Source organism: Rhamphochromis sp. 'chilingali', assembly GCF_963969265.1.
Source record: "Rhamphochromis sp. 'chilingali' genome assembly, chromosome: 20".
NCBI classification, from domain to species: Eukaryota; Metazoa; Chordata; class Actinopteri; order Cichliformes; family Cichlidae; genus Rhamphochromis; species Rhamphochromis sp. 'chilingali'.
This window is the reverse complement of record NC_137947.1, coordinates 11,043,342-11,059,451: the sequence shown is the minus strand read 5'-3', so window position 1 is coordinate 11,059,451 and position 16,110 is coordinate 11,043,342. Positions and strand designations below refer to the sequence as shown.

At 40.1% G+C, this 16,110-nt stretch overlaps 1 protein-coding gene across 3 annotated transcripts in view; it reads right to left on the bottom strand.

The window, feature by feature from the left end:
* The window catches only part of macrod2 (mono-ADP ribosylhydrolase 2), a 424,305-nt gene that overhangs the window by 126,363 nt on the left and 281,832 nt on the right, over window positions 1-16,110 (bottom strand). For all 3 annotated transcript variants that reach the window (XM_080868694.1, XM_080868695.1, XM_080868696.1), the window contains one exon: window positions 8,942-9,063. In XM_080868694.1, coding sequence (XP_080724820.1) covers window positions 8,942-9,063 — 122 coding nt within the window. The remainder of the gene's footprint in view (window positions 1-8,941; window positions 9,064-16,110) is intronic.

Below are 16,110 nucleotides of genomic sequence, written 5' to 3'. Positions count from 1 at the left end.
CATGTTTTATGGGAGGGGGAAATGCATGTATTGAAAAGGAGCCAGCAGTATGATATTAAGATTTAAGTCGCTGTATGTGCTCAACAAGACATGACTCACTAAAAAGTAAGTAAAATAAAATATCAGAGCCTAATTAAGTCAGAAAGGAGGAAATATCAACGACAAGATGAAGTTTAAGAGGATTGAAAGGCACTATCTCTTTTTCCAAAGGGGATTTAAGAGGATCAAAGGGGTGGCTTTGTTTTCTTCTTCTTCCTCCTCTCTCTCATTTTTAAACAAACCCATTCTCTCATTAATAAACCAATTACTACACAGTCTGCTTGTCATTTCAATTTCTGTGTTCCTGTGATATATATTTTTACAGTACTTCTAAAATGCAAAACCAACTTTGAGCTATGGACTTCCCAGTTGCACACCATACAATAAAGGGTGGAATAATCAGGAAAACCCTTCATCAGACTACTAACGTGATGTTCATACAGTGCATAATGCTGTGTCTTGAGATACTGATCCAGTATAAAAGAAACTCACAGAACAATAAACTTTTGCAACATCCATATTAACCTGATATGCTATCTGGTTTTTTTTGCCTTGAAAAGATGCCATGTGTAGTGAAATAAATGTCCCCAATGTGCCGATCCAGGGCTAGAGAGACCTTGTAGTCCAACCAAACACGTCTGTAAGTCCAGAGACTATGATTGAAGGATAATTGGGTGCAAGCTTGTTGAAATGGAACCCTGTGATAGACCAGGAAATTCCAGTTTCATGGACACGGCTCTGGCAAGGTCACAACTGGGTTCGACACCTGGCTTCGTAAACGCCCCAAATGAAAACACCTCGAGGGAGCGTTTTGAGGCTAACTAGATTCAACACTAGAGTAAAGCTGGCTTTCACACCCGTGCTAAAGCTACTAACATTGCTAATAGATCACATGTTCACAATGATCTTGTGTTTTTTTAATTAAAAAAAAAAGCATTTTAAATGCTGTGCTTTAAAAGATTAGATATTCTCAGTGCCCTACATGGAAAAAGCAAACAAAAAAAACATGAAATGTATTTTCTGATACAGACTCGTGTTAAAAGTCTTGGCTTTTAGGTTTAAGTGCATCCATCTGCGAGTGCTAAATTGAAACTGTTCCTATGCATATCACGATCACAGATGCACCATCTGGATGTCTGGATTGGTGGTAAAAGATTAGCTGCTGATTTGCACATGATACAAAAGGTTTTCTGTGATTCTTCCTTTGTGTACTCTGTTTGAACAGACTCTCCCACAGGCATCGTCTCAAATTGAAATCATAAATTGTATTGAGTATTTCTCATTTATCTATTTGCTGGCAATCAATTGCCATGGGATCAAACTGTCGGCCACACAACTTGTGGAGTACCCGCTCTACCACCCGAGCCATGACTGAATAAACCCAGGGGACACTTTTGCATCTGTAACAAGATGACCAGGAGTGTTAGAGGCGTCTCTGTTTTCACACACACACACGGCACAGGCGTTGCTGGCTGAACTGATTCGGCATGGTAATTATCTATAATGATGTAAACAAGAAGTCATTCCACTGAGTTTGCTGCCGATGAACACCAATCTGTTGCAGTATCCATGAGACTGCTGGGATTTACTCAGTTGAAGCGTAACTGTCAGGCTATGAGAAAAGCCTTCGTATGTACAATAATGTATCTCACATCCCTCCTCCATGCTCAGTTCCTTTGATCAAAGAAGAAGCATTTATCAGATGGTGGCGGAAATGTTTGATGACACAGGTATTTCAGACTCGAGCACGACTCGAAACAGATGGGAGCCTACTGGTGGAAAAACAAGCTTTGAGCAAGGACCAGAACATTTTTGTCTGTACTGGTTCAGGCTGAGGAGATTTCAAAGCAAACAAATGCCACCGTCCACGTATCGTCTGTTCGAGAGTTTTTCTTTTGTCACAAACAATGTGATTCAAACGAAGCCTCCTTCAGGCAAATGACTTGTGAGTTTCTTTGAAAATCAGCATTGTTCCAAATGGCCCGTTCCAAAACTGCGCTTTAGCTGAACGAGACACTGCTAATCAGACCTAATTATCGCTATTATTCTGTTGGGTTGATCTCTAAGCTCGTAGCCTGTTTAAACTCTCTGCATTCTCTGAAAGTCAAAGCACAGGTAAGGAGCGACTCACTTTCTCATTCCTGTTGTGAAGCGGCGACAAAGGTAGACAGAAATGCCTTTTGTTCCCCTGCATTGCCCACATTCTTCAGGTATGTTTAATTAATGCATGCTTATTGTGGTGTTCGTTCTCATGGCGTCTGGTGGGAACGACATCTGTTCAATCAACAACTTCCTCTGACAGTCCCTCAGTTGGGTGCGAGCTGTCGCTTCTATTCTCAGATGGTACCACAGAGAGATGTGAGCTTCATAGAAATTCAGGAGACTCCTCACAGTCAGGTATAGCAGAAGAGAAAAAGATGAAGTAAAACTAGCCTGAGAGCTGAGTGGGTCTTATACTACTTGACTATGCTTTAGTACTTAAATTATGGGAAGCACTTTTATTATTGTCAGGGAATATTAACATATCATGCAATTGCTGCCATTTTCCTCATAGAACAACTAGATGGAGTAGCCTTTAGTGGAAGACAGAGCTTAGTGTGATTGATGTGGGCTCACTCTGCTTGTAATCAAGACACTAGCATGTTCGTATCAGCCCTCTGCACATAGACACTCTGGAGATTACCTCTTCTATACCCATCAGCTGTGATTGCCCCTCTCAAGGTGTGCAGAAATGTCACATTTTACATATCCTAACATTTCACCTCACATAAAGTTCTGAAGTTTTCCCCGAGTGAAGGGCTGTCACGGGAAGGTGATACGGCGGGGCTTTGACTTCTCCTTGCACCTGAAGCTCCTCCTTCCCCCTGTGGTTGACTCCTTCTGTATTAGGTTGCTCAGGTAATTGGGGTTCCAGTGGTCATTAACTCCGACTAGGTGGCATACCACGGCAACCACTATCACTATAATTGGATCTAATTGGCCCAGTGTTGCCAATGATTTGGATCAGACAAATAGAAATGACTAATTTAAATGTCGGTGTGACCTTTTGAAAGCTTCAGACTAATTAACTTTTGTCGATGCAAGCAGGTAATGTAGTGTATGTGGAAGTGTGCTCCTAGCAATGATTGGTTACAGAAGGGGCCTGTGTTATAATCACATACTGTGTCTAATTTAAGAACAACACCCTATAAATTCAGTGCACTACAGTTTCTCCATAAAGCCTTGGTGTCTCGATTTATTCTAGATTTTTCATTGCACTAATACGGATTTTAAAAAGCTAGATTGCTCACATATTAACAAAACAAACCAAAGCCTAGCTGAAAAATAAAGCACAGTGTCTGCACAGATGAGTATAATAATCACAACTGGAAAGCTAAATTTACAAAAATAAATTTCTGCTGACATCGAGAAAATGAAAATGGACTGCAAATATGTCTCGCTGTGGACCAAAAAATATTTACATGTCATTAAAAAATTATTTCAAGATGTGATTAAAAACGTCTGGGACTTGTTCCATAAAAATCATTAAAAAACATCTTATTTAAATTTGGTCAATGTCCCTTTTAGGGCCCACTTCTCATGTACCTCTGGACTTCAGCACGACTGCTATTTTTGGATCACTCCACTGAAGTCTTAATCTGGCCCTTTGCGCTTGTGCTGCTGCAGTGTGCTAAGGATCTTTTCCATGGTATCAAAACAGTAACCCTTCGTGGCAATTTTAACTTTGGGAACATGGATGAACATTTGGATGCTCTCACCCAGAGGAACGGCACAAAGCAAAGCAAAAAAAAAAGACAAGCTAGCTCCTGGTGGCAACTTTGACTGCACTAATAATTTAAAAACAATAGAGTCCTGATGAGGTCACGGTCTCATCATCAGACATTATCCTGCATACAAAAGTCAATCTGAAAAGGAGATTTTTGTTTGAGTTGTGCACATTTTACATTCATAGTGAATCTGCAGAAAGGCTAGCAATCTAAAAATATCTGTAATGCTAAAAATGCGCGAGGAGATAATCTTGAAGGGCAAACTTTTTATTACACCTAATAAATTATATGAACCAATCATATACATCCAGTATACATATCCACCAATTACACATATGAGTGGACTGGTCTGCAATACATTTAAGTGCAGTAGATTTTTACTGCAAAGTAAAGTAATAAAGTTGTACAACAAAAAAGGTACCGTTTGTTAGTCACACAGTTACTATGTATCTCTATGAAATATATGGGGGTTTATATTTATAACTACAATAACATTAACTAAATGCAATACCAGGTGATGAAGGTACAAAAACAACTATATTTTGCAAGCAGATAAGCAGGAAACATCTTAAAAAACAGAAAGAGGAGAGAAGTACACAGAGGAATGGTTTGTGCGTGACCTGCTCAGTACATAAATGAAAATTAATTAATCACTTGGGAAGTGGGTACACCAAAATGGAAAAGGATGAAGTACAAAGTCGTTAAGTTTGATATGGCAATATTTAGACACATAAATAAGAACAAAGACCCTCTAGTGCACTTAAACGCAGTAGTAAAAAACACATTTTCAATATCACGGGTGACCCACATTAAGAAAGATGGAACAGTAAATGTTATTTACTGCATATTTTATATCATTCTTGAGAGCCGATAGGATGCTGTTAAAACTCGAAGGCCAAAACAGAACATAAGTCAAGGTTAAATTCAACTTCTCACGCAAATCCCAGAGTGTCTCTATCTTGACGCCACCTTGGGGGCAAGTTCACTATAATACAAGGGTTTGTTTTGTCACTGTCATGTCAAACACATTATCCAGTAGGAGCTATCAGCTGTCATCTTCTAGCCGAGTGTGCATGTTTATAAGATATTGTTTGTGGGAATGCATTTTGGGAACGCTCTCGGGCAAAATGAATGAAAGCTAATGCTCCTAGCAGCCTTGGAAAAAGCCCACAGAGAAAGGGGGGGAGCTAATCCTATCATTCTACACCATTCATCTGCAATCCACTTGGCTTTCAGCATTTTCCTCAACGGGCAATTTGTGGCTTCCCTGCTGGATCTCCTCGAAGCCTGTGTGTTATGACTGCTAAACACTTCCAGGCCGCATGGGAGTCAGAGAGGAGGCCACTAAATACAGTCTGCGACCCTGTCACTGTCCGCACTGGCAGCTGCCAACCCACGATATGCTGCCAGAAATAGCTTAATGACAAACAGTTTCACAAGCCATCAAACTGTGGCCCGTCAAAGTCAAATTGTGAACAAAAAAGAGGCACGCAATAGCCACAAAATCACTAGTCAACAAGTAAAACGCTCCCTCTATCTCATGTACCATGACATAAAATCTTAGTTCTAATATCTTGACAAGATACTCTCCGAAAGGATAATACAAATAAAGACTTGGGTATTTTTTATGTTAAAAGTCATACTGTAGTATAAGTGGTTAATATAGTTTCTGAGCTTGAATCTGAATGACTTCCAGATGGTGGCGTCTCCCTCCATATCTCTTTCTGCCTGATAGACGCTATACTTGCTTCCAGGGAAGAATCTGAGCAGCTGTCCATGACTAACTATAATGGGGGACCTGTATTACCGTCTCCTCAGTTCAGGCTTTTCAGCTCTTTGGAGACAAGCCCCCATATGCATGTAAAGCACACACACTCCCAAGTGTATTAATAAAATATACATGTACACAGGTGAATGACTTTACTTTTATCAAGTAATGAAAACCTTAACTTGAAGAAATACCCTTTGAGTTATGAACTTCATTAGCAAGTTTCTTGGCTGCAAAAGAACTGCATGTCCTATGATTTGTTAGGACCTCTGCACACAGACACATTACAGAAAATCTTTATTTGTCTGATTTCCTTTAGGAAAAACCTTTTCATATATCACAGAAACCTTTATCAGAGCCATCTAGAATATTCTTGCTGTAAAAGGGCAGTTAGTGTTATTATCACTTATTACTACATAACTACAATCAATCTTTAAACAAGTCCAATATTTCCTCTTTGGGTCTTCACCTGAGTCTCCTTTGGAAACAACAACATAGTGTAGTGTAACAAGCAATGAGCAGAGGAGGGGGCTGTTTGACAACATGCTGCTCAATAGTCCAGAGCTGCAACTTTCCTGCAAAGCTCCCATAGCTCCCCTGTGTGTTGCTGGAACGCTGGCATCCTGGCTGTGGGCTATGGTCAGTCAGAGCCCAGGGAGCTGTGACAGCCTGCTGCTCTTTCAGCCGCAGAAAAAAAAGCAAAAAAAAAAAAAAAAAGCACTGAAGCATAAGAGTCCTCTAGGCAGAGAAGAAATGAGCAAAGATGCTGCAGTAACACAGGCACACTCACATATGCCTGAGGATGACGCACGTAAAAGGCAAAGTTTATGTGTGCACAAACACATGCTATCACTATCCTGCGTGCACTGCAGTCAAATGATTTGGAAAAACACGCTTCAACGGCACATCGTCCAGTCTGCTATTTATCCAGAGAACAAGACAAAATGCAAAATCGGTCAAGCGGTAAAAGTATTCTACTGTATATCCTACAAGTGTTGCAGGACATTTAACCCATACAAATATTACGCTGAAAATTTACCCCCAAAAAATCAGAAACATTTCTGCAACCCATCCAGGAACTGCCTGAGGTTTTCTAAAAGTCATACTTTCGATCTTCCTCACTTCCATTCCAGCAGAGCTGCAAATCAGCCCAGCACAGTGTAGGAGAAGGAATGCTCTTCTATCTAATTTCTAACCACTGGAATACTAGTAAGCACGCACTCACGCACTGAGCTGCCCTAAGGTAAAGGAAGTGCATTTTCAGTCCTGAAATTTAGTGGTACTCTCTGTAAACTCCCCATCTTGACATGCTACATGCACAAGAAGTTTCTGATATGATGACTGTGGTAGCCATACCGTTGTGGAGCCCGAAGGGTGGCTTTGAGCTCAAAGAAATGGGGATTAGCAACCAATCGGTTCTCCTTTCATGCTCAAGTTTATCTTGTGTTAAGCTTTGTTTTGACTCCTATTCCTGTGTAATGCCCTGGAATCCCCTTTAGGGAGGCAGCCATCTACGATTCCCTGTTGTCCTGCCTTCCTTTGCCCACTTTACAGACCCACTTGGCAGCGGGCCTGTCGTCAGTGGGATCTCTCAAACAGCAAACCTCATAGTGAGACCCTTTCAGAGAGGCTGAAATGAGCTTAGAGCTGAACAGCTAAGCAGAAACTTAGACACATTGTGTTATGCACCAAGAGCCTGTGAGATAGTCGGTTAACAAAGAATTAGCAGAGAACCCTTTCAGCCTCTCTTCAAGTGTGTCTTGCATATCAAGGCAAGCTGGACTAAAACTAAATCAGGGCCACAGCCTTGCTTGAAGAAAGAAACAGCTATTTCCTTTTCGGTTTGGTAAAAAAGGCTGTCTATTGTCCTTGCAGCAAGGAGAGACCAAATGGACTGTGGCTAAGATAGTGTAATGTTCATCCTACAAGGCCAGCCAATCACAGAAAACCACTGTTTTCACTGAAGGCCTGCTCAACTCACAACAGCTGTGTAAATATATTAGACAGAATCCTGCCTGCTCCTAGTAAAAACAGAAACTCTGTTTCTTATAAATATATGGATTATTGTATAAATAAATCAAGAGATAGACCTAATCTAAATAAATCTTTGGAATGTGCAAAAAAACAAGGATTTTGTGGTTTGTGGATGAAAGCACGTAAGCAAGGTGGTGGGTTCCCGTGAAGAGGCCCGAGATGCCAAGTGATTTTGCCGAGGTGCTCCCTTTGCCAGTGAGTTCTTGAGCAGAACACAGTGTAATTGCGTAATATGCTAATGCAATGTCACGCTTGTGACTCATCTTTAGTGGATGTAACTATTTGAGAAGTTGCAGAATACTTGCCGCTCATTCTCATACAACCTCGAAGCAGCAAAACCCAACTACTTCAGACATTTGGCTTCACAATCCATTTAATTGCAACATAGAGGTGTCTGTTGCACTCACAATAAGTCATCTATAGAGCAGGAATTTGTCAACATCGTCTTTAATGAAACCGGCACTCATGTATGTCTCATTTTTCTTCCATCGATTGACTTCTGATGAGGCTGCAGGATAGTACACTGACACAGAAAGTGGGATTTGTGGATATTTGGTGTGACACTGTTTTACCCTCTGTGGGCAGGGCAAATCCATATATCACACAGCCCAGCCTGAAACATACAGTCCGCGCATGGCTAGAAGCTTAGATAGTGTGTGAATGATCATCTGCCAGCTGTGGATTGTGTGGGCATTGTCTCATCTAAAGCCCTTATGATTCAGTCGCATGCACCGTACCCATTGTTCTTCTGCTGTTTTAAAGAAGAAAATTCAGCTTGAAGAGGTGGCACAGATGTGTCCAAGAAACATCACAAATTACTTCTTGGTGCGGGAGACTTAATTTCTTGAAAACAAAAATGACACATCACAAATCTACACCAAAGCCTTTGTGGAATTTGAGAAAGGGCAGAGTTTTATAACCTTAAAGTGGGTTGCCAAACAAAAAAAAAGAAAAATAACAGCGTGGTTATTCACAGTCGTAAAATAGAGAGGTGGGTACAAAGGCCTGCCTTTCATTTAATCACAACCCAAAGTAGTCTACCTGAAAAGCCTTCATTTGACAAACATGAAACATTACCATTTTGTTGTGTTCTCTGTTGCTTTTGTTTAAATAAAGAAGATTAAGGCTTTTCAGAACTGTATCTAAAATGAAAGATGCTAAATCCTTTTGTTCCCGTACCTTTTCCAAATTTCCAAAATTTTCAAACACAGCTTTTCTCACTGAAGGCTTACTCGCTGTTAAACAAAAACACCAAAAGCATATAACTTGTGTGTTTTAAACTGCTCTGAACAGAGTCCAGTTTTTCCTCAGCCTGGCAGTGCACTGTACTCACCACAGTCTTCAAGTCATGCTCCTTCATCAGGTCGAGGGAGTTCTGGTAGCAGGAGGTGAGGTCATTAGTCTCTGTAGGGCCCACATGACCTCTGGCCACCGGCCCCACGGTGTGGATCACATCTGTCGGAACAGGACAAACACAAGCTCGTTTGTAAGTAAGCACGGCCTACTTTTAGCAAGGATAAATGTTCGAAGCTCTGTGGTGGTAAGTGGAAGGCTATAAAAACAATCTGCAAAATCATCAGCAAAATACACAACGTGGGAAAGTTTGTCTTCACAATGAGACAATGAAGAAGGCAAGATGAACCTGCTACCTAAGTGAGTGCATTTATTTAGTAAATGAAGCAGCAGCTTAGATAGAAAATCAATTACAAGATTCTTTTATGCTATCCACTCAAATATTCATATCTCTCCCTGTACTCTCTTTCCCTTCGCATAGTAATGTCTTTACCTGTCAATCACTGGTCTCCTTGTCTGGCCTGGCCAGACCGAAGAATGCAACTTCTTAAATGAATCATAGGCGCGATGACAGGAAAGCAGAAAAGAATCGACTCGGTGACTTGACAGAAACATAATCTTCTGCATTCTGCGTGGCTACCCTTGGCCTTCTCAATGTTGGACAGGCCAGGTCAGCATCAATATACAGGATGTTACTCTGCAACGCCCAAATAGCATACCGGGTAGATCACAAAGACTAACTACGAAGAAAAATAATTTATGCAAAAAACAAAAGTCTGCAACAAAAATGATTATATACATGATGATTCACCAAAAGTCATGATGCCATTCTTCTGTTTATTCAAACCCAGACAGTACTAATATTTCACTATATCCAGCAGTGCGGGCCAGTAAATCTTCATTTTTAAGCAAATTAAATATAGATCATTTCTGACCCTTGGATTTGTAATTTAATGCAGCAAATTCTCATTACTAAAATATTAAACCCTCTCGAAGGACTTAGACCCAGAGCTGGTTCATGTAAGAACTTGCAAATAAATCGCAGTGCAGCCAGCGTTTTCTTATGTTTTCTTACAGGCGACCTCAATTATTTGATATGAAACACTCAGCCTCATTTTCCTGCTGAATAAATATCAGCTACATTCCTAATCTACTCTGCCATAAATAATTTTTGGATAAAATTTGATTCTTGGTTCACTCTCAAAGCACATTGTTAAACCACAGCTCATAAAGGAGCATTTTTACAACAGAAGGTTGTAAAGTTATGACATGCATATATTTATGGGGCATATTCATGGGATGGGAGTCATCACCCTGGCAAGTTAGCATAAAGGAAAACGTTTTGGTTTTTCCCCCTAAAGGTGTGGTTATGGTTGTGAAAAGATCTACAGCAGTGGTTCTCAGACATTTTTCTGGCACGGGCCACTGCAGAAGCCAGGGAAAAAGTTCACAGCCTACACCACACAAGTTTGAGAACCACTGGTTTACTGTAACCCAAACTCCTATTTTTTTTACTAAATACTGAAGAAAAAAGACTGAACTAAAAGAAAGTAAACAGCGGCTAACGAGTAGAATATGTCAGAAAATACCAGAAAGGATATGAACCCCAGACGGAAAGTGCAGCATATCAGTCACACCGCCCACAACACGACTTTCAAGTCACAATTTGTTGAGATGAAAGCAAAGAGTAGCTATTACACATTTTAGTGTGACAATCATTAATACTTCATGATAATAAAAAGCAGGGACCTTTATCATCAAGAAGAGTTTTCTAATGTTGCTTAAGGGGTAATATTTAGTTTTTGGGAGAGGTCCGAAACAAGGGGCCAGGTTGATCCCAATGCTAAACCGAGGTTGTGTTGTAATGAGAATAGAACTGTCTGAACTATTCCCTTTTTCCAGAATTGCAGACTGAAAATTGCATAGCACAATGTGGTTATAATGGGACACGTGGTAAGTTGTTTTTCGTGCATAATTCATGAAGTTCACTACAAGAATGGCCACATGCCAATTATAGTGTGGGTAAGCGCCAAAAACCAGACTACTGGTGAATTCATGAAAATTTAAGCAGTTCTTATTTCATCAGTATGGATGCCTCCACTTGTATCCTCAACTCTTCCACATCAAATAAATATTTATACAACTGTGTTTCTGTAAGGTGAAAGACATGTTTCCCTTTGTGACTAAGGAGGGTTATTACAGGAAGGACAGTTTGTTACGGTAGAGCTCAGAGAGACTCTGGCAGCTACTTCACCGTCTCAGTAAACTTCAACACAAATGACCTTTCTACCCCCGATTTACAAGGACCGGAATGCTCCATTCAAAGGAAAACCCAGTATTTCTTTAAATTCAAGGAAATCCAAGAATTAAATCCAAGTATTTGCAACAAGGTGATAAACTCCGTCAAGCTAATATCACTAAAAATATAGGCTCGTGACTCAACATCATACTTTTTTAAAGGCTTTTGAGTGCACAGTGGGGGTGTGAAGTCAATCCTTCTGCACAGACTCGCTGACGTACAAAAGAACTATGTCAACAACAAAAACAAATATAACCTTGTTAGTATGGTGTTTTAGCTATGGACAGCTTAACCTTGCTTAAAAGACAGAAGTCTCTCTTAGCATAAAAAGTTATTTTTCTAATGCTTTTGAATGATGTTTTTCCAACAACCTAAATTGCACACAGATGCTCTTCGCAATAAGAGCTTGAAAAGCTCTGACGGGTCATTATTAACATTCTTCATCATTTTGCCTTTTCTCTCCTGGTAAAACCCTCAGCTTTTATCATCAACTGCACCCATTAGCTTACAAACGCATCAGTGTTTTTCCTTTTTCCCCTTTGTAAGAATACTGACACATGTAGACCATTCTCTCAGTGCTGCCTTTCTTCAAGAGGCAAATAAATTTCTATCTTTACAGGGCTGAAAAGATTCCTGGTGATTGTCTTGCGCCGGTTGGGCTTAATTGTGGAGATATACAAATACAGGCCATTTGACCATAACAAGCATGGAAAACAGAGTTAAATGTTTTCATGAAACACATTTAAAGGTTGCTTTCTTTATACTAGACAAGCCAGCAGAGTTTAATCTATGAGCATACAGAAAGTCTTTAGAAATTTCACAGATGTCTTCTTTAGCTTTCTCACTCATACAACAACAAAACCCATGCACACGCTTTTGCCTTCAGCTTCCATTTTCAGCAAAGATTCTTTTTTTTCTTTTTGGCAAATTTTTGATCGACTGGATTTGTTCATCTTGGTCTTGATGGTTGCTCGGGGCTATAACGTCAGTGACATGATTGCACCAGCAAAGATTGATGACTGCCATTCAAACTTCGTACTCTCTCCCCATGAGACTACAGACTCCTCAAAGAAAAACAAAAGCAATCCCAAGGTTTGTTCCTTTTCCCGTGAGACTCAAAGAATATTTATGCGTTAAACCTGCGGTCGCTGGACAGCATTAAATACCACAACCGGACCTCAAGATCTGATCTGTTGTTCTGTGATGATAATACTGGGTTATATTATTTTTTGTTGTTTTTCCTCAAGCATAAACAATTTACTTGATGTTTATCTTGTCTATTATGATTACTCAGTGTGGGCAGGTTTACTCCAAAATGCCTAACCATTAATTCTAAGTGGGTGTCTTGATTGCTGAAACTGGTAAGTCCTCCACTATAAATTAAGGAAACATGTCACATTATGTTGCTTGTTGTACTGCAGATGTGGCACAATTATCATACATTTCCCCCCAGTCAGTTCTTAGCAGTCAATAAAAAACAGAAGTGAAATGGGAAAACGCACAGCAAGCCAAGAGAGTAGAAAAAGAAAAGTTCTACTTAAGAAAAAATAAAAAGTTGCTGCTGGTCTTTTTGTTGTCGTTAAAGCCCAATCGACACTGAAAATTACAACAAAAATGCATTATTGGATAAAATAATAATAATTTCTGCCTGAATAACCTGAGAAATTGTCCTGTGATTCCCATTTTCCTTTGCAAGGGAGATGCGTATGTTCATTCAACAGCAAAAGACTCCAGGGAACACCGCAGCAAGTATAAAGGTGAAGATGCTGTTAAATGTTTATGCACTAGACACAAACTAGCCATCCGACAGACTGAAAATGATCCTCGTTTCAACCAAAATGATCATGAATTTAGAAAATGACTGTGCTGTTGGCAGGATGACAGTGCCCTTATCTATAAGGTGTGGGGGGAGTCACTGAATGGTTTGATAAGAAACTGATGTGAAGTATTTTATATCACAAAACAGCCGTCACAGTTGCCATCTCTCAGTCCAGTTGAACACCCAAGGGAGGATTTGGTCAGACAGCGCTCTCCACTATCATCCTTAAAAGACCAAGAATTAGAAGAAAGGTGTTTCTGCCCCCAAAGCGCACTCGCAGAGACACGCTACTGTTCTTGTACCATGTGATGTCCCAGTTAAGACAATGTTGTTGCTTTTTTGTCTTTCCCCTCTGTAATTTGTTACCTGTCCATATAAAAGCTCGCTGCGTCCACATTCTGTTCTCTCCTCTTCTAGGCCATCATGTATTATAGATAATAGTGCACTACACAAATCTATAGGAAACCATAAGAAGGTAAATGTAATGCAGTCTATATTTAGTTCATGCAGACCTTCAAATGTCAGATGTACTTTCACATATTCCGGTGAATTGCACTCTGTGCATAGTGCGTCTGCGTTACACATGGCAACTCGAAACGTCGACTCAGTATTGGCATTATTGATAGTGTTCACAGAATTCAGCTATTTGAGATCCTCAGATCAGGGGCAAAAACATAAAAGAATTAAAAAAAATAAATCCTGAGATGAAGACATCCCTTGTGGCGAGATATTTCTGTTATCGGAGAACGACTGGACACAAAATGACCCCCGAACACACCAAATGTAGCGAATGTGTAAGAACATGTTAGACAAGCCCACTAAAGCGCTCCTCGGCTCTCCCAGAGCTCAGGAATAACTACCAAGGGGACATGCTCACTTCAAAGACGCCACTTTCTTAGCAACTACAAAATCTTTTGAAAAATCTAGACTTCATTTAGAAGTGAAGTACCATGTTATTTCAGAGAGCGACCAGCACTCCACAGCCTAATCAATCTTTCATTTTTATATGCCACGTACCATCCCAGATAATAACTGTTCCAAAAGGTTAAAAATATTTGAACACATTTACTGTAGCATGGCTTCTTCTTCTTCTGAGTAATCTGATTCTTGGCAACAGAACGGGAGATGCAAACCTGCGTGCGTCATCCTGACACTGCACAAGGACATAGCAGTCTTATATATAGCCCATTATTTCCAAAAGATCATTTACACTTTATATTTTATTAAAATTGTACAAAGACAAGATGAAAACTTATGACTAATAAGTTATTGTTTGCTGTTTTAGAATGAGCAGGATAAACTGCTGGTAGAAAATCCCACCACTAGGTTAAACAGGATTGGGTATAAAATGAGCATCAAAGAGATGCTGAGTAATAGAGAACTAAAGATATGCAGAGCTTTGCTGCTCTGAAAGACACAGTTAACATTTTCAGGATCATTTTTCTTCAACATAAAATTGTATGAAGTTGGGGATCATCATATGTGCCCACAATAGAGGAATTCAAGAAAATCTATGTATGCAAGTGTGGGGTTGACAACTACTACTGAACGGCCATGCTGTTTGAGATTTCAGGGATCAGTTACATGTTTCAGCAAGACAGTTACACAGCAGAAACAGCATGGCTCACTAGTAGTAAGAGCTTGTAGTCCAGACTTGTCACCTGCTGAAAACACTCGGTGTACCGAGAAACGGCACATATGACAAAGGAGGATGTGAACTGTTGAGCAGCTGAAATGCTGAATCATGCAAGGCTATTGAAAAAAATCACATTAAAAAATGAGTGCAGTTTGCCCCCTAAATTCCCAGACAATTACAGGATGCTGTTAAAAGAAAGCGTGATGCAACACAGTGGTAAACGTGCCTAAACTGTCCCGGCTTTGTTGACGCATGTTGCTGGAGTCAAATACAAAACGAGCATATTTTTCCACAAAGAACATAAAACCCCTGTAAACACTGGGATTGTGTTGTCTTTGTTCATTTCGTAGTTAAACACGGGGTTTAATCACTTGCAAATCGATGCATTTTGTTTACATGTTGCAGCTTCCTGAAGTCTTTAAACAGGGGTGCAGCTCTATTATGATCCACAAGCAAAAGACAGTAATCAAACCACTTTGTGTTGCCTGTTGGCAATTATCTTCCACACTTAAGAATCAACAAAGCACATAATGACTTACAGTCCATTAGGAAATTCAGCCAAAACTGCAGTCGCTATTTTTATGTGCTAAGTCATATGTTATATGGAGAGTGAATTGTAGTCTTATTAGTTTGTATGATCCTTGCTAATAGAATTAAGTGTCTCTATAAAGTTTATGACTGATGCCTAAAACTAGTGACTGTGTTTTATGTGTGGTACTCATGATTTCACTGCACTGGCTAAGCTGTCTTCAATTCAAGTCAGAGGTAGCTCACTCACTAACTGTTCTCCATTAGGGCAGATAACAGTATCATTGCTATGTCATTTAAATGTATTGATTTATATATTTCTTACAAATATGTCGGGCGATCGTGGCTCAAGAGTTGGGAGTTCGCCTTGTAATTGGAAGGTTGCCGGTTCGAGCCCCGGCTCGGACAGTGTCGGTCGTTGTGTCCTTGGACAAGACACTTCACCTACCACCTACTGGTGATGGCCAGAGGGGCCGATGGCGCAATATGGCAACCTTGCCTCTGTCAGCCTGCCCCAGGGCAGCTGTGGCTACAACTGTAGCTGCCTTCACCAGTGTGTAAATGTGAGAGTGAATGAATAGTGGAATTATAAAGCGCTTTGAGGGGTCCCGAAAAGCGCTATATAAATGCAATCTATTATTATTATGACAACATTTATCACAAATAAAGCTGTATTGTGCGTCAACTGGAAGTCTCCTTTTATAAGACAGTGAAAACTTTACAGAAATACTTCAGGGTGAATTGAAGAAAAAATGATCAATAATGTAAAGAAACAGTCAACTGCAATATGTCGTCTGTCTGCCATTAACATTGATTTTTCTCTTTTTTAAATTTCCCACCAAAAAACCTAAACAGAGCAAGGAAGTTGTTGAAAGGGAGGTTCAGCAGTGATTTCATGGGGTAGAAATCTGTTAGCATCTGTCGCTC